Here is an 18,718-nt window from a genome sequence, read left to right as displayed (position 1 = left end):
ATTCCAAGTTTTCATCATCTTTAACCTGATGGTTCCACTCTGAAAAATTTGACCAATAGAAACACTTATGCAAGTGTGCAAAAATATATATACAAAGCTGGTCATCTCAGCGATGTCTGTATTACGAAAAAATCCAGAGACCAAACTAAGCATAGGAAATAGGTTAAGTAAATTATAGTATAAACAGATAATGTGCAGCTATTAAGAAAATAAGACATCAGGCTGGGCGTGGTGGCTCACATCTATGATCCCAGCACTTTGGGAGGCCAAGGTGAGGACTGTTAAGGCCAGGACCAGCCTGGGCAACATAAAGAAAAAAAGAAGAAATAAGGCATCTACTACATTTGCTCAGTTCTAAGATGACACTAATGTAATTATTTGCCATACTCTTTAATATAAAAATTAATTCCTCAGGGAAGAAAAACAACCCTACATCATTAAATAAATAAAACAACAGTATATGGTATACCAATGTTGGGCTCAGACAGCAGACAGAGCAAATGCCCACCAAAAAGGAACTGGGCTTCAACCTCAGGTCTGGAAAGACAGGACTAGACTGGGGATGGGAGGTAAGGGAGGAACACACGTGAGATACGAGGAATAGCCTAGAATTCTGGAGCCTCCAGGCCGGTTGGAAGTGGTGCAGCAGGAGGCCCAGGTCCTCCCCTTCTGTGACGGCCCTCCTTGAACCAGCTCCCTGAACCAGCTGCCGCTCCCCATCCCCGATGCCGAAACCTGCCTAACTTTCCACAACTTCCTGCCACCATCCGGGGTTTACCATGAGAGCCTTCCTGAACTACCCCCTCCACCTCCAACAATTTTAGGCCATGCCCCAGTGCCGCCTCCTCAGAGCCAGTCCTGTAGGCAGAGGTACTGATCAAGGGAGGGCAGCCCAGGGCAAGGCCGCAGACCTCACCCATGGGCAGAAGGCAACTCCCCACGGTGACCTGGGACCGCCAGAGCCACAAGGCCCAGGAAGGCCTTTCTCCTGTGTTCCTGGGAGGGGAGAAGAGTCTTCCCTGACCACCCCCTGCCCAGCCACCTACCTCAGTGCGCTGCTGCTCTAGCATCTTCACCTTCTTCTCAGCTGCGCCCACGGCCCCCACCTCTGGGCCCTTACCCGCCGTCACGCTAGTCTGGGGAGAAACACAGAGAGGCCTTCATCACAGCCTCAAATACAAATCCTCTTACCCACTCACTGTTCCTCTAAGGCCCCTAAACCCCATAGCCCCAGCTGTCTGTCTCCCACCTCCCTAGTCCTCCCACCTGCCAGGACACCCCTAACCATCCCGGCCATGACTATGTTCCCCTTCTGGGAGTCCATCGAGATGATCGTTCCCCCTGCCTGACTCACGGTGGCTGCCACACCCCCTCACCTCTCCTCCCCTCGCCACAGCCACCTTTCCTGCTTAGGTGCAGTCTCTAAGGTACCAGCCACTGTTCCCCCTACCAGCTACACACACATCAGCCAAAACCCTCTGGCCTGGAAGGCGAGAGTTACATATATTTTAAAGTTTTATAAAAGTTAAAGTTTTATAAAATGCTTACTTAAGAAACATTTTTAGAAAGATGTAGAAATAAATAAAGATGTGTGTGTATGCATGATTAGTCTCAAACTCCTGGCCTCATGCAATCCTCCCGCCTCAGCCTCCCAAAGTGCTGGGATTACAGGCGTGAGCCACCATGCCTAGCCAACATGATTAGTACACATATATATACTTCCTAGCTCTGTCCTCTGGAAGGGCCTAAAGCAGTGACACCTCAGTAGCAATGAGCACACCTAGTGCCCAGAGCTTGGTTTCTAAATACCATTTCCTAATAAAAATAAATAGGCCTCCTTGGAGATGGGGTTAATTCCAGGGCTGGGACAGAGAAAACATTTGTTTGGAGAGTTTGGAGCATCTTAAGTGTCAGAAGGCAAGGAAGTGCTCAAAAAATAAATAAATAAATAATAATAATAATAATAAAGGCATGTCAAAGGACATAGGAGATAACTTGAAAAAGCTTTTATAGCCAAAGTTGGAACAATTTAAACAGCAAAATAAATCACAATATTATTGGATTATAAGCCAAAGTATACAATAAATGTCCTTGAGTTCACATTGATAGAAATAGCCGAATAAATAAATAAATGGGGGAGAGGGGACAGCTCTTGCTTACAAAGAATTCCAATTAATAAATGTAGAAGGCCGGGCGCGGTGGCTCATGCCTGTAATCCTAGCACTCTAGGAGGCCGAGGCGGGAGGATCACTCGAGGTCAGGAGTTCGAGACCAGCCTGAGCAAGAGCAAGACCCCATCTCCACTAAAAATAGAAAGAAATTAGCTGGACAACTAAAAATATATAGAAAAAAATTAGCCAGGCATGCTGGCTCATGCCTGTAGTCCCAGCTACTCAGGAGGCTGAGGCAGGAAGAGGATCGCTTGAGCCCAGAAGCTTAAGGTTGCTGTGAACTAGGCTGACGCCACGGCACTCTAGCCCGGGCAACAGAGCCAGACTCTGTCTCAAAAAATAAAAAAATTAAAAAAAATAAATGTAGAAATGAGGAAAACAGGAAATCACCATTATAATACTACAGTAATAAATGCTGCAGATGAGACTGTCAATGGACACTAAATTAGTGAGCGGAAGTTTAAAAAGAAATAGGATATTTGCATAGTCTCAAAGTTTCTCCTCAAAAATAAAAGGGTCCCTTTATTATGGAGAAACCTGACAGACACCACCGTAAGCAGGTGATGGTTACCAGTAATAAGATACAGGGGCATCATGTGCTCCCAACACGACATACTGAGAAGCTCTGCTCTCTGCACACCCTGATGTACCCAGAACGTCCCTTCTATGTGGCTCTTGCCCAAACCTAAAACCTCAATCTACTCATGAGAAAACAGCAGATAAAACCACAAGGAGAAACAATCTGCAAAATAACTGGCTAGTAGAACTCAAAAGTGGCAAAGTTATGAAAGATAAGGAACAACTGCGAACTGTCACAGAGCGGGGGAAACTAAGGAGGTAGCTCAATGCACTGCGGGACCCTGGACATGGGTGAAAACCTGGTGAAATCTGAGTAAAGTCTACATTGCAGTTAACAGTACTGTACCAGGGTTAATTCCTAGTTCTGATGACTAAACCACAGTTATGTCAGATGTCACCATTAGGGGAAGCTAGGAGAAGGGGACGTGGGAACTCTCTAGACTATTTTTACAACTTTTCTGTAAGCCTAAAGTTATCTCAAGATAAAAAGTTTCAAAGTTTTTTGTTTTTTTTTTAATAGCAAGTGTTGGCTTGGAGTCCAGAAATTGAGTGTCGTCTCTATCTCCCAGCGCCTCGGAGACGTAGGCTAAGATCCTCGTCCTCTCTGGGTTTCAACACAAGGAGAAGATCAAACAGAAGAGGGTCTGTGCAGGCCCCATCTGGACCTCTGACACGGAGTCCGCCACCTGGGGTCAAATTCTCCCCATTCCCAGCCTTGCTGGCTCCTCCACGCTCCCCTGAGGCTCGGGGTGGGGTCTGGGGCAGAACTTTTGAGGCTCGGGTGCCCCCTGCAGGCACAGGCCTGTAAGCACACCACAGACCAGGGAGCAAGGTGGTCAGGGGGCTGGGCTGGGAGGGCCCTCAGGTATGGGCCTGCCCCCTTGAAATGTGCTCTGCCTGGGCAGGAGCTGTGCTTAGCACAGGTCAATAGGCTGTTGAGGAGGGAGGAAGGGGGGATGCCGAGCTCCTGGGTGCTGTACCCTGAACCTCCACCAGGAAGAGAGGAGTTCAGACGGAAGAGTAAGAAAGAGCCATGGAGTCAGCAGAGCTGGCCCCAGGCACCAAATCTACTAACTTATTTTACATGCATAGCATCGCTGAATCCTCGCAACAACCCCTTGAGGTAGGTGTTGCTGTCTCCGTTTTATAGAGGAGGAAACTGAGGCCCAGAGGGCTCATGTAACTTGTCCAAGGTCGCAATGGTGGTAAAAGGTGGAGCTGGTATCCCACCTGCATGTGATGCCAAGGGAAGCGATTCGCCCCTCTCTGTGACACATGCCTCCTGTGGGATAGGTGACCCTGCGGTGCCTGGACAAGTCGCTCCCACTCTCGGATAGAGCAGTGAGAGCACCTGGCCTTCCAGGGAAGAAAAGGGAGATGAGCTGATACTCAAGGACTTTGTAAGAGTAAAGAGGCTTGCCCACAGACGTCCACACCCGAGGCGGCAGAGTCCCCAAGTCACTTCCACAAGAGGACACACAAGGCATCAGGATCCAGTTTAGGGGTAAATGGAAGAAGAGAGGGTCCATAGACTGGGATTCGGAAGACCAGGGAAGAGCAGACTTTAACCACTTACCAGTGTGTTTCCCTGGCCGTACCCCAAGTCTGCCTGACAACAGGTGACGCAGGAATCTTGATTACATGATGTCACACGACCTCTCCAAACCTACTGTCACAGCTGCAAAGTGGAATAATAGTCCCAGCCCTGCCTACTTTGCACGTAAGGGGAGGCCCAAATGCAATAATGGATTTGCCAGGCCTGCGTAAGCTCCAAACTGCCACATGGTGATGAGGAATTAAGTTATTAAGATAATCACTTCTATTACCTAGGTGTGGGGTTTGTTAAAGGCATCGGGCCCTACTGTGCAGCAATTAAATCCCCATTAAAGGGGAAAAAGAGACGCTGTTCGTTAGGAGTTGGGACTCTGCTCTGCGGCAAGGGAGTGGTTAAGACTGGGCCAAGGGCACAGAGCCAGCTCCTGCCTGGGCACCGGATGTGAGCCAGGGCTGGGAATGGAGGGAGGACAGGGAAGGTGGGCCACTCTGTGGCGTCACCAGACCGTGCTGGCACTGGCCAACGCCCTCCCCTCCCCATTTTAAAGGGTCCAGGGCCTAATCACAGGAGCTCAGCAGAATCCCCAGAAGAGCTTGCTCAACTGAACACCCTAATTCTGCCAGGGCTACAGGAGATGTTAAACTGACCCTGGGGAGCCACTCTTAAGAGAGACCTTGACAAACTGGAGTGTGTTCAGGGAATGTGCTCAGACGGAGCCAAGGCCTCAACACCACGTTCTCTCAGCAACGGCTGAAGGAACGGGAGCTATGCAGCCCAGAGAAAAGAGGCTTCTGCAGAGCCTTGGTGACTGCCGGCAGCCTCTGAGCACGAATGTCGGGCTGAGGAAAGAGCCACCTAAGAACTAGAACCAGTGGCACCGGCTGCAGGAGGGAGTAAGCTCACTGTCACCAAGGGGATGAACAGGGGCTGGGAACTGGCAGTCTAGGACATCAGAGAAGGAATTTCTGACCACGCACCTGTTGCTGTCCAGCCACCTCCTTCTTGCCTGCACCTTCCGTCTTCGGTGAGGCCGGCCATCCGGAGGCGGCCTCTTTGTTGCTACTGCTCATCAACAACTTCTTGAGCTCCATATTTTCCTCCCTGGGTTGGAGGCAAAAAGAGAAGTCACAATGCTGGCCCTGGGACCCACCAATCACGTGAGCTGCAGCTGAGTCCTGGGGAGCCCAGCAAGATCCTGAGCCTTGCCCTGAGGGAAAACCAAAAAAGGCATCATGTTAAGCCACCTTGCTGGCAATCTGTGGGCTTCCCCAGATGCAGGATGTACTCAAACACTGCATTCAGTAACCCTGGAGCACATTCTAGTGAGCAAGTTACACCTTTCCAAGTATCTTTGAATTTTCTATGTAGAGCAAGGAAAAAGTCTGAGTTTCGTGCTAACAGGTCCTGAGCACCTCTCCATGCTTGCTAGTTCCCTCGATAATGCAGCAGGGGCAGGCTGCAGGCGCAGAGCCTTCCGGGGTCAACAGTACGTAGCCAGAATTCAGAAACATCCTTTTGTTCTCATTGTATTTATGCTTAGAGTCACCTTCTATTTATTACAGGGAATGCTGTTTTCCATTTACTCCAGTTAGTTTACTCTATAAGTAAAAATATGAATCAAAGTAAAATCTTAAGTAAATAATAAGGTAGGTGATATAGGGCATCGTAAAAGTGGTGATGTGGCTTCAGGCTGGAATGAAATACAGAAAGCATTGCTTTTTTTTTTTTTGAAACAGAGACTTGCTCTGTCACCCAGGTTAGAGTGCAGTGGTGTCATCGTAGCTCACTGCAACCTCAAACTCCTGAGCTCAAGTGATCCTCCCGCCTCAGTCTTCCAGAGTGCCAGATTACAGGCGTGAGCCACGATGCCCAGCCCAGAAAGTGTTTCTTTAAGTTCTATTTGCCAGCTGGGTTTCCACTTAACCATAGAAAAACCAAGAAGTGACTTTCCCAAGATCACACCACAGGGACTTGTACTCTTGCCTTCTGATCCATGAGTCTTTATTCCAGCTTGGGTTTTTGGATGCATGGATGGAGTATTTATGGCTATAAAACCCCAACTACATCCTTGGCCATCCAAAAGTAAATAAATACATCACTGATTCCAAATGGCACAATGGCTTAGTAGTTAAGCATTACTGTGGCCACACTTGTGAGTTTATATTCCTTCTCTTTCTGTTGACTCTAATGAGCAACAGGAGGGGGAAAACCCAGAGCGGCAAGCCCTGTCTATAACACAGGCCTCTCCCACATGTACCTGAGCCCAGCTGGTACCCAACAGATGATTCGTCACCCAAATTATCCAGGACCACAGTGAGGCAGGAATCGTGGCCACTCTCGTGGATGGACACAGCAAGGAGAGTCACATTCTTACTGTGAGACGGGAGCAAGTCCCTGCCTTTCTCTGGGCCTCAGTTTCCCCTCCACACAATGAGGGGTTTTGCACACATGATCTCAAAGGGCCCTTCAAGCTTGGACAGCCAGGATCAGTGTTTCCCAAAGGATGATCCTGGGCCCACCTACATCATAATCACGGAGACCCTTGGTGGAATGCAGACTTCTGACCAGCCAACTCGGAGTCTTGCAGGGGGGGAGGGGCAGGAGTCCCAGACCCTTGTCTCTGGTTAAGCCTGGGCCCCCTAGTCCAGAGGAGGGGCCCCGAAGTTCTCAGGAAGACAGCTCACGATGACCAGCAGGGGGCAGCAAAGTCCCGAGCCCTCTCACCGGGCCAAGTCCACACCCATCTGACAACAGGCTAGGAGGCGCGTTCCCAAGGAAGAAGTGAATCTGTCCCACCTTCTTCTGGAGCTCTCAAGGCACTCCATACACAGACACCTCCCAAGGTATTAAAAGGGTCAGAGAGAAAATACCAAAGGAGCCAAGAAGGATCAAGAGACACACAGGCCTCAGAGCCTCGGTCTTCCCCAAAAATCAGTGCTGTGCATCACCCCTCCTCTCTCTGCCAGCCCTGCTCCTCACCCCTGCTCCGAGGGGCCTGGACTTACCGCAGCCTCTCAGCAGCCTGATCCCGCTGTTCCAGACCCTTGTCCAGCTTGGCCTTCAGAGCCTCATTCTCCTTCCGAAGCTGCTCACACAGGGTCTGCAGGGCGGGTAGGTGGGCAGGGGTGAGGGTGAGGAGGGGGCATCCCAAATGCAGGTTGATCCTGGAGGACAGGGAGGGGCTGCAGCCACCCCAGGTCCTATCTCCTGGGACAGGTGGGAGCCAAGCCACTAGGCCCATCCAGACTCCTCCACGTGCCCTCTGCCTCGGGAAGCAGCCACAGGGCCGCTGGTGCTCTAAGTCAGACAGCCCCCTTCTCCTCCATCATGTTTCCACCGCCTCGAACCCTCTTCCCCTCTGGCCTTCCCCTGGCTGACTTCTACTCTTCCTTCGAGTCTTAGTTTAAATGTCACCTTCTCAGGGAAGTCCTCCGTGACTTCCCCATGCAGCTAACCTGGGTCACCTCCCCCACCCTCGCTCACAGACCCTGCTCTCACCCTTCCCCGTGCTGTGACAGATTGAGCTAAAGAACCGTCCGTGCGGTTGTTTTCTTAATATCCACCTCCCTCGCCCCCTACTCGTACCTGAGCTCCCAGAGAGCTGGGACTGCTCCCCACACTCTTGTCACTACCTGATCCCCAGCCCTTGTTGAAGACTGAACAGCCAAATGGACGAATGAGCATATGAGCAAGCAAGTCCTGGGGGGGCTGTGAGGCTCGCCAGTTTGCAGGGTGTGACAGGTGTCCAGTGTTGTCGAATGTGAAGTTAGAAGACAGTCAAGGCCTCGCCACGCTTGCACAGTGCGGCTCAGGCTTCACCTCTGAGGCTCGGTTCCCTCTACAAAATAGGGACACTGTTTCTCCTCTGCCCTCTTTATAGGGTTGCTGCGATGGTCAAATAAGCCTGGGGCAGTAGACGTGCCTCGTGAGCGATCAGCCACTTGATACCATCTGAGGACCTGTGTTAGATGCACTGCATGGTGGGGACATGGAAGAGGGGTCACCAGACTCAGCCTCATGGGGGACAGGGAAGGGAGGTGTCAACCAGCAACGCTGATGTCTAGTGTCAGTACGATGATGTGCAATCTTTCGACAAATGCTCACTGAGCACTTAACTTGTGCCAGGTACACAGCTAGGTGCTTTTCCATACACTGCTTCGTTGGCGCCTCACAATTTCCCCAAAGCTAAGCAATTCATCTCTGTCCCAAAGGTCGGGAAGCTGGGGTAAAACGGCATGGCATGAAGTGGCACAGCTGTTACGACTCGCCTCTGGGATTAAACTCCCTAAACTGCCCTCCCTCTCCCAAGTGAGGAAAGAGCGGAGAAGGGAGAGAGGTGGAGCCCGAGGCGGGGGCGGGGCCAGGCATTCACCAAACATCGATCTGCTCCCTCCCAGCTCGCATCAGGTCATGTGACTGGTTCTGGCCAATGGCAGAGGAGCGGAAGGGACATCGCCCACCATTCTCGGGTCTCCTTTTCCCTGCAGCAGGGGCTGATGTGCGTCCCTGACACTCCAAAGGGCACTAGATGGTCGGACCCCTGTCCCTCTGGGACTCTAAGGAAGGCTGTGGAGCTGAAATAAACTCCTATTCACATGGAATAGGAGAGGAAACTTTTGCCGTGTTATCCAGGGAGATTTCAGAGTTGTTTTGTTTCCTTTCTGACAACACACAGCCTTGGCGAGGCTGAGTGGAGACAGCTCTGAACTGGAGAGGGACCTGAGGCTGAGAAAACAGAATTATTGTTACTGCCCTTGTGCCATATGTGGCCTTGCAAATGTTTGCTGAGTGAACCAAGAAACAAATCAATGAATGAATGAGGAGGAACCAGATTAATCTACCTCCTCCCACAGGAGATGCCGTGGCCTGGGGCGAGGCCTCCAGGGAACAGAATGTCCCCCTCCTGGTCCCTAAGGGAAGGCCAGGGTGAGGCCTCACTTTCTGCCCTTCCTTTCCAGTCTGGAGGTCTGTTTCCTTGGAGTCTCTGGGCAAATGCCCTGACCCAAACTGGCCAATGGACAGGATCATCGGGGGTCATAGAGAACATCACCTTCCTTCCAAGAGGCTGAGAAAGCTCACCTGTGAGTTCATTTGTTCATTCATTCATTCACCAAATATGCACACAGTACCAGGCACGGGGATGCAGTGGTGAATACGATACACAAGGTACCCCTCCCACCCCATGAGGTTTACAGTCTAGCAGGGAGTATAAGAAAAAAAAAATAAGCAAATAAACCATTTAATAAAATAAAATCATTATAAACTATGATAAGAGCTAAGAAGGAAACAAACAGGGGCCTGACATAAAAATTAACAGAGGTTGGTGGGACCCCTTTTAGGAGGCCCAGGATGTATACCCATTTCAAAGCTGAAACGTAGATGCTCAAAGTGTTCTCACCCCAGGCATGGCATCAGGCACACCTTGCCAGGGCTCAGCTTGGACATCTGAAAGGGGTCCCCTCCATCAGCCTGGCCCTCCAGGCCCCCACGGCACACCCCATCGCTCATCCAGCCTTGCCTCCCAACGCACCCCTCCCTTTGAGGTGGGATGGGTGTCCTGCGTGCTCCGGCCTGCTCTTGCCAACACAAGCCCTGCCCAAGGTCACGCAAGGTGGACTCCCCTCCTCCCATCGGCTAGGCACTTGAGTGTCTGCTGACACAAATGACACCACAGACCAGAGACTGGCACAGGGGGAGGGTCTCCCAGGGAGTAAGGAGGCTTTAAGTCATAGCTCTGTCATTAAGGTGGCAGGTCCTCTAGGAGCCTCAGTTTCGCCATCTTTGGAATGGTCGCCAATAACTGAATCCTTCTCTACCCCTGAAGCCCTCAAGGCTAAGACCCCCTGCCCGGTGTGCATGACCTTCATCATAAACCCCTAACAGTGACCTCTTTCCCGGCACTGACTATGATCCGGACCGCACTAGGTACTTCATGTACACTGCCTCATCTAACACAGTGGTCCTTGTGAGCAAAAGACTTCAGATAAACACATAAAAAAAAAAGAAAGAAGAAGAAAAAAGAAAATAAATAACACAGCAGTCCCATGAGGGAGGTGTTCCTAGCTGGTGTCACTGATAGGGACAGTGGGGGACAGAGAGGATAAGTGAGTTGTCCAAGGTCATATACAACAAAAAAGCGTCACTTCAACTAAAGGTCATATAATGCCAAGGTCTTGGCCTGGCCTAGCAAGGAAATCTGACCAACCCCACAGCACAGGGAGGCTTTTAAAAGGCATCCAATCGGGAAGGCAGGTTGGGATGGTGGTTAAGAGCATGGGCTTTGGAATATGACAGATCAAAGTCCCAATCCCAGCTCCACCATTCACCAGCTAGGTGACCTGGGGGGGGAGGGGAGGGAGACAGTATCACCTGTGAAGTGGGGATAATGAGGGCTCTCACCCTGGCGGCAGAAGGCATAAAATATAAAGAGCTAATCTTTGTTCCCTCCCTTCCCCCACCCTGTACATGACAAACAAAGGCAGGATTGCACCCAACCTGCCCACACCCATGGGCCCTCAGGGTATCCCCAACCCAAATTCTCACCCCCTATTTCCCCATTTCTTCCTCTTCCTCATCCCTCTCACAACTTCCTTATCCTGTTCGCTGCCCTGCACAAGAAGCCCAAAGTCTGCCCACAACACAGCCCTTGGAAGTCTCCGTGGAACCCCTGGGTCCCCAAGAGCTGGAGGGAAGGAGGAAACAAAGGGGGAAGCACACCTGCCTGTCCCAGGCCACCCTCCCCTCGCCCCACCTCACCTGCAGGATGGAGGTGCGCTGCTCGTTCTTGTGCACCTTGGAGGCCAGCCGGTTGAACTCGAGGGCCATGCGGCCCAGGTGGGTGAAGAGCTGGCTGTGGTCCGGCTCCTCCGCGCACACGCTCAGGGTGGTCTCCAGGCGCTGCAGGTGCAGCATCAGGTTGCTGTCCTCGTGTGGCGGGGGGCCCGGCTCCTGGGGAAGGGAAGAGCACATGGACCACTCTTCACCAAGGCCCGAGCAGGCGCCACCAACCCATTTTCCCTCTGCTTCCCCATTCCTCATGACTCAGTTTCCCCCCATGATCCCAGCTCAGCCCAGGGAAATTCTCCAGTTACACAGGTTCCCCGTCTGGGGCTGACTCACAGGGCAGGACCCAGGCCTCCCACACCACTGCCTGGCTAACAGCAGCAGAGCCACCTTCCTCCCACGCTGCGGGCCTTGCTGAGTGCCTGTGGGTAAATCGCTCGTCCACTGGGCCTCAGCATCCTCATCTACTACGTGTAAACATACCCCTTTCCTCCCTTCCACCCCACAGGGTTTGTATGAGGATGAATCAACCCATGAGAGCAGTAACCCCAGAGAAGGGTGTCGCTACACAGTCGGCCCTCTGTATCCGTGGGTTCCACATCCATAGATTCAACCAGCCGTGGATTGAAATATTTGGAAAAAAACGCTTTGTCTGTGCTGAATGTGTATGGAGCTATTTTTCTTGTCATTACTCCCTAAACAATATGGTGCAACAATTACTTACGTAGCATTTACATTGTATTACGTGTTATTAGTAACCTAGAGATGATTTAAAGTATGCTGGAGGATGTGTGTAGGTTATATGCAAATACCATGTCATTTTATATCAGGGACTTGAGCATCTATGGATCTTGGTATCCATGGGAGGTCCTAGAGTCAACCCGCCCATGGATACTGAGACAATGTATATACAGCCCTGCTTCTTCAGCTCAGGGAGTCTTAACTGGGGAGCCAAGACCCAAAATAGGTTAAGAGTCACAGCTCTAGATATTTCAAAGAATCCCACACTAGCACAGTATATAAAAAGTGAAGCGTATCATGGGCAAGATAGTTCAATCTCTTTCTGTTCTATCTAGTACACTCCCACCAAAGACACTGCCTTAGTTATGCCAACACTGTGCCCAAGGACGCACGGTGCTACCTTACTGCAGACGGCATCAAGCCCAGCTCCTCTGCCAGGCACCCAAGGCCCTATGGCAGCGGGTCCCACCTGCGGCGCCATCCAGCCAGGCTCCCCACTTTCCCTGCCTGAACCCGCACACTCCAGGTCCCATGCCTCTGCAGGCTGCACCCCCACAGTGTCCTCTCTGCCTCAGCAAGTCCTGCTCATCCTTCCCGCCCTGCCCAGGGCTCAGCTCTCCAGCAGGCCTCCGGAACATTTATGGGAATCACAGGACATCCGAGCTACAGGCAGCCTCAGGCTTCAGGCTGGGAAACCAGGGTATGGGGAGAAGGAACTTGCCCAGAGTCGCCCAGGGAGTCAGTGGCAGCGTCAGGACTGAGGTTTCCTGACTTGCAATCCAGTGCTCTGCCACACTGACCTCCCACCTCTCTGAACTCTGGAGCAGTGGCAATGACCATAAGTGCAATGTGGCATTCAGTGGACGCCTGTTTAATATTGTTGGCAGCGTATTCTAACAAGAGATAACGCTGCTTCTTCGACTCTGCATTGATTCCTCCACCGCCTCTCTCCGCAAAGGATCTGACATGGCAAATGCTGCTCTATTTAAGGCTCATGAAGTGCTTCAAAGGCCTCCGAGTTCTCCAGCTAGACTACGAGCTTCCAGAGGGCGGGAGGCTCTCGTCTTGGCTCAGCATAGACTAGGCACTTTGTAGGGCCAAGGAGGAACTTATTAAATGAGCTAAAGTTACTGGTCCAAAGTCATAGAGTGAAACATTTTCTAAGCAGGGAATCGGGCCTCCTCGGCCAGCATCTCAGAGCCCTCAAGCACAGAACAGCACAAGGGAACAGAAGGTCCCAGGAGACAAAACATAAAGAACCTTCCTAATACTCACAGCTGCCTGACCCAGTGATGAGCCTCCCAGCACTGCAAGTATGCTAGTATAAACTGGACCACCACTGGCAGGGACCTTGTCCTGGGACTGCCAGATACACAAAGCAAGCAGTGAACAAAAGAGCAACATTTGCCACCAAATCCTTGTGAAATGAGCCAGTAGCGACCAAAGCACCAGTGAAGGGTTAGACCATTTACTGCTTGCATAACAACAGTAAAAAACAAAAAAACCCCTTCCAAGTGAGAAGGGAGGAAGGAAGGAGAAGGTAAAGAATTTAAGACCTTTGAAGAATCTTCTAGACTTCTCACAATTGTTCTCCAATACGTCTGCCATTTTAGGAAAAAATGGAAGGAAGACAAAGTTAGGATAAGGCAGCGAGTGTTATAAGGTACGGACGGGGATGCCGGGCAGACACCCCGGAGCTGGAAGGCTTCGTGTGTGTGTGTGTGTGTGTGTGTGTGTGTGTGTGTGTGTGTGTTCATGAGTGTGTGTAAGTGGAAAGTTTAACCTCCTACCCGTGTGCCCCAAAAGGGAGCCTGGGAGGGATGAAGAACCTGAGAAAGGGTAAATCATTGCCCTATGAGGCCCTAGGCCTTTCTGATCCCTCCTACTCCCCCTGGGCCAGGAGCCCACAGACCCAAAGGGCTGAGTCATACATAGTGCATGGAGTTGTCTGGCCCCACAGAGGCCAACAGGGCCGGTGAAGCACCCATACTCTCAACGGTTGGGTGCCTGTGCGCCCCAAGCCGGGGAAGTCACTGACCCAGGGATTTGCATATGTGAGCGAGAAGCACCCCCTGCTCCAGCCCCTCATGTGTCCCCAAGTGAACTCTAGGGTGCCTGAGGGATGTGAGTGGGTCCTGTGCCTCTTACATGGGGACAGATGGCTGAGACCGAGAGGAAGCAGTAGGACGTGCCCAGGGGCCTGCCCCTCCACTTACCATTGTGTGGGTGCGGCCGCCACTCTCTGGTGGAGAATTCTGTGCCTCAGTGGTGACCACTTCGAATTCAGAGGAGGTGCCCTGTGCAGAAAGGGAGTTAGGCACTGCCCAGGAGAAAAACACCTCGGCCCTCCCTGGAGCCCTGCAGCTGAGAGCGGCAAGGGGGCAGAGAATGGAAAGACAAAACCTCTTCTCACTTCCAGCTCATCTGGGCAGCCCACTCTATGCAGAGGAGAGCTGGCCCAGGCGGGGCTCACAGGGACAGTTACACATCATTTCACTTGAAAGCACAAAGCAGGATTCCCAACAAGTCTGCCACAAGCCTCAGTATGATTTGAAACGACATCCCCTTGGTGGCCAATTTCCTCATCTGTAAAATACAGATGTTGGACTAGCTGACCTTTAGAATTGCATTTTTTTAAGGTCTTATACAGTTAAAATGTTTTCATGAACTCCGTTATTTCTCAAAGCAACCCAGGCAGTGGATCAGAAGGTTATATCCTCTTTGGACAGATGAGGAAACTGAGCCATATAGTTAGTGCAAAAGCAGGGACTGAACCAAGACAGTAGATCCAGCATTCCTGCTATAGCCCCAGAGCTGTCTCCTAGACCCAGGTGTCTCTGGCTGGTCCCCCAGATAACACAGACAGCCATCATCATGGCCACTAGCAAGCATGGTCCTATGCTAGCCTTGCCAACCCCGTCACAGAGATCCCAGAGGAGTGAACTAATGCTGGGCAGACACCCCACAGCTGGAAAACGTTGTGTGTGTACACACACACACATGGAAGTGCAAAGTTTAACCTCCCACCTGGGTGCCCCAGAAGGAAGCCTGGGAGGGACCAAGAGCCTGCACAAAGGGTGCCTTATGTGGCCTTGGGCCTTTCTCACCCTTCCTACTCCCCCCTGGGCAGGTCCCAAACGTCGTTAACAAATCTGGAGACTCTTTCTGGCTTCACCCAAATGCAGGGGGAGCTGAGGAATCCAGATTTTTTCCGCACATGCACATACTTCATTCCTACTAGAATTCACTAATTGTTCAACCAGCTAATAGGCTGGTGGTCCATCTGAACCAGCAGCTGGCTCTGCGATTCCCATTAAAACTGGTCTCAAAGACTGTTTCAGCCTTCCCTTGTCCCAGGAGGAGGCAGGATGGATGGGGGGACCTCTGTGCTTAGCTCCCAGCTGAGCCTCACGGCCACCAAGAACCCAACTCTGGGTCTCGGCCCTGCCTCAGAAAGTCCCCTTTTCCCCCCTCTACATTTCCCCAGTTACATGTGTGACCTCCAAAAAGACCCTTCTCCCGCAGACCTGATCGGTAGGATGAAGATGCTACACCATACGATCCCTTGTGTCTCTTCTAGCTCTGGGATACCAAGCAAAACTTCTCCAGCCCAATCTGTACCGGATGGATTCTGAGCCCTCTGTGAGAATATGAGTTCCATGTCTCATCTGTTTTCCTGGCACTGTGACAGTCAGTGTATACCAACATTATGCAACTTTGTAAATGAAAAGAATTCCTTGTGCATACCAGGGTCTTCCTGGTAAGTTTTAAGTATGACCTTCATTTCAAAAGGAGAAGGCAGAGAGCTTGAGATCGACTTGCCCAATATCTCCCAGCAAGTCAGAACATGATTTCTTGACCCCAACTCTTTTTCTTCATGTTCTTATATCTGCCAGCGAGACCCTGAGGTCTAGGCAACCTCCAGCCGTGACTCCTCATGTAACTTACGCTGGATGGAGGCTTCTGGACTGGCACTGGCTTGTCGCTGGGGCATGTAGGGGCAGCAGGAGTCGCTGGGATATTTGTGTCCATTCCTGAAGATACAAGAGAGCATGGATGAACAGACTGGGAAGGGCAGCCCAGGTACTAAAGAGTTCTCAGAGTTGCCACCTGAGTCTGGGAGAATGGGAGGTGGTCCCGCCAGGGCCAGGTAGTCTCAAAAACAACCTGCCCTGGAGTGACGGGGACAGAGCCTAAGCAGAGAGACCATCTTCCCTGGGCTCCCTGGGAAAATACCAAGGGGGCCGCTGCTCCTTGCTACCCTGGACATGCCTCAGTGATGATGAGGAAAAGAGTGGAAAAACAAACAGCACACGTATGCACTATTAAACTGGAACCAACCAGTGAGCACTCAATGTGCACAGAGGGAAGTAAAACTTAACGGAAATCAAGCAGGGGGAGGGAGGAGGGGCTAGGCGAAAACCTACCTAACGTTGTACCTAACGGGTACAACGAACACTATCTGGGTGATGGGCACACTTATAACCATGAGTCAAGCATTATATTTTTAGTTGTCCAGCTAATTTCTTTCTATTTTTAGTAGAGATGGGGTCTTGCTCTTGCTCTTGCTCAGGCTGTTCTCGAGCTCCTGACCTCAAGTAATCTTCCTGCCTCGGCCTCCAGAGTGCTAGGATTATAGGCGTGAGCCACTGCGCCCGGCCAATGACTTAAGCATTATAAAAGTGATCCATGTAACTAAAAATATCTGGACCCCTCCAATACTTTGAAATAAAATTTTTTTTTTGAAATAATTTTTTAAAATGATAAGGGCAATGATTTACAATTAACGAAGTGTTTTTTTTTTTTTTTTTTTTTTTGAGACAGAGTCTCACTCTGTTGCCCAGGCTAGAGTGCTGTGGCGTCAGCCTAGCTCACAGCAACCTCAAACTCCTGGGCTCAAGCAATCCTCCTGCCTCAGCCTCCCAAGTAGCCGGGACTATAGGCGTGCGCCACCATGTCCGGCTCATTTTTTTATAGATATATATTTTTTAGTTGTCCAGCTAATTTCTTTCTATTTTTTTAGTAGAGACAGGGTCTCGCTCTTGCTCAGGCTGGTCTCAAACTCCTGAGTTCACGATCTGCCCGCCTGGGCCTCTCAGAGTGCTAGGATTATAGGCTTCAGCCACCACGCCCAGCTGTGTTTTTATAGCTATTATTCCAGCCATTCCCATAACAGTCCCATGGCCCCATTTTAAAGGTATGGAAACTGAGGCTTGGGAAGGTTGCCAACTTGTCCATAGTCACATAGTCAGCAGTTCCAAAACCAAGACTGACTTGGCTCTCCCTCCGCAACCTCCTGGGCATCTTGCTACACTTGAAGGTAGCTCCATGTCTCACTTGGGGGTAGACCCGGCACCAATCAGGGATGCAGAAAACATTTCCGAATGGACAAGCAGAGGCTGGAATGCCCACTGACTGCAGCACAGTGGACTCTGAATGCATCATTTTCTTCCATTTGTGTGTTCAGCAAATGTAACCACCAGCCCAGTGGAAGGCTGTCACGCTGGCCTGGGCCGAGAACACAAGGTAGAGCTACAGCGGGAGGCATCTGAGTCCCACTGGGCGGGGGCAGGGGAATCATTTCCTCCCTAGTCTCAGACCTTGCCCTGGACCTAGAGACATGCCAGAGGGACGCATGGTGACCATACACAGAACTTGGACCCCGAGTCACGGTCACCCTTTCCTTTAACAGGTGGCACGTGTAACCTTACATCTGAAATACACTGCAGCAGCGTAACAGGCAGGTCCAGAGTCTTCCCTGGACCTCAGCTTCCCTAACTATAACATGGAAGGAGGGGGCCAGATCAGAGAGCTTTCGACTCGTATGCCAACTCCAAGCGATAGGAAGTCGCTGCTTGGAGTGCTAGGCCAGGCACACAGTAGCTGCTCATTAAGTATTTGTTGAATAAATATGCTGATAAAGATCCTGGGACCACAGGACCGCAGTGCAGTTGACAGTGATCTATTACTAACGTCTGCCAGGACCTCAGGAGTGCTGAGTCACTGGCCATTTTTAATAACATTATTTTGAAGTCGCTTCCAAATCTGCCTTTCTGGGGGCTGCCACAGTTACAACATGAATGGGGGGTGGGGTCTGTGGCCTAAGGATAAATGAAGGGGTGTGGGTTTCAGAGTAAGAAGGGAGCTCACTGTTACGGGTTAAGCAGTTTGGAGGTTGGAGAAAGGCAGAGGTACCCAGATTCCTCTTGTACCTGTGAGCTCAGCCAGCGGGTCGAAGGAGCCCAAGGAGGAAGAAGTTGGTGGGAGCGGCTCATTGTCCTTGACTAGCTCCTCTGCCTTCTGCCGGAGCCTGGACGCTTCCATCTGGGACTCTTCCAAAAGCTCCCCTAGAGAGGCGAGGGGAAGAAGGAGCAAAAGCATTTACTCAGCTCAGTGCACTGGTTCTCCCTGCCCCAAGCCCTGAAAACTGCTTCTGCCTGGCTTCAAGGCTCCAGGTCCTGCACTTCACTCCTACCATCATCTTGTGGGCAAAGTGGGACAAACCTCGTTCTGTCCCACCACCAGAAACAGGCTACAGGAAGGCGAGGGCCTGGCGATCAGGGGAAACAGGAGTGGAGAGGAATCTAGGAAAATCTCCTGCCCCGTGCCCCCACACGTGGCACCTGCTTCCTGCCCCTTCACACCCGACCTGGGGACTCCACAGAAAGCCAGGGGCTCTCTGGCCTAACACCACAGCACCCAGGGGCTACCCACAGCTTACGCCCCCAGAGTTGGGCGCTGCCTGCAGGGCAGAGACCCTTCATAATACCAACCAGCCCCCCAGGCTTCCATTTTCCTTCCCCTACAAGTGGAGAAGGGAAAACTACTCCTCCTTCGCCAGTCTGCCAGCCCAAGCAGGGCTCTGCCAAGCAAGGAGAGAGCATTTTAA

The 18,718-nt window shown here is 51.3% G+C and overlaps 1 protein-coding gene across 10 annotated transcripts in view; it reads right to left on the bottom strand.

Moving 5' to 3' along the window:
* TNIP1 (TNFAIP3 interacting protein 1) overlaps positions 1 to 18,718 on the bottom strand; it is a 52,446-nt gene that overhangs the window by 12,420 nt on the left and 21,308 nt on the right. For all 10 annotated transcript variants that reach the window (XM_012658286.1, XM_012658291.1, XM_012658295.1 and 7 more), the window contains 7 exons: positions 18,042 to 18,176; positions 15,778 to 15,863; positions 14,046 to 14,126; positions 11,062 to 11,253; positions 7,311 to 7,405; positions 5,283 to 5,406; positions 1,047 to 1,136 (listed from right to left, as the gene is read on the bottom strand). In XM_012658286.1, coding sequence (XP_012513740.1) covers positions 1,047 to 1,136; positions 5,283 to 5,406; positions 7,311 to 7,405; positions 11,062 to 11,253; positions 14,046 to 14,126; positions 15,778 to 15,863; positions 18,042 to 18,176 — 803 coding nt within the window. The remainder of the gene's footprint in view (positions 1 to 1,046; positions 1,137 to 5,282; positions 5,407 to 7,310; positions 7,406 to 11,061; positions 11,254 to 14,045; positions 14,127 to 15,777; positions 15,864 to 18,041; positions 18,177 to 18,718) is intronic.

The sequence above is a fragment of the Propithecus coquereli genome, unplaced genomic scaffold (genome assembly GCF_000956105.1).
Source record: "Propithecus coquereli isolate 6110/MARCELLA unplaced genomic scaffold, Pcoq_1.0 Scaffold58, whole genome shotgun sequence".
In the NCBI taxonomy this organism is placed as follows: Eukaryota; Metazoa; Chordata; class Mammalia; order Primates; family Indriidae; genus Propithecus; species Propithecus coquereli.
Note: the sequence above shows the minus strand (reverse complement) of the source record. Positions and strands in the feature narration are given on the sequence as shown.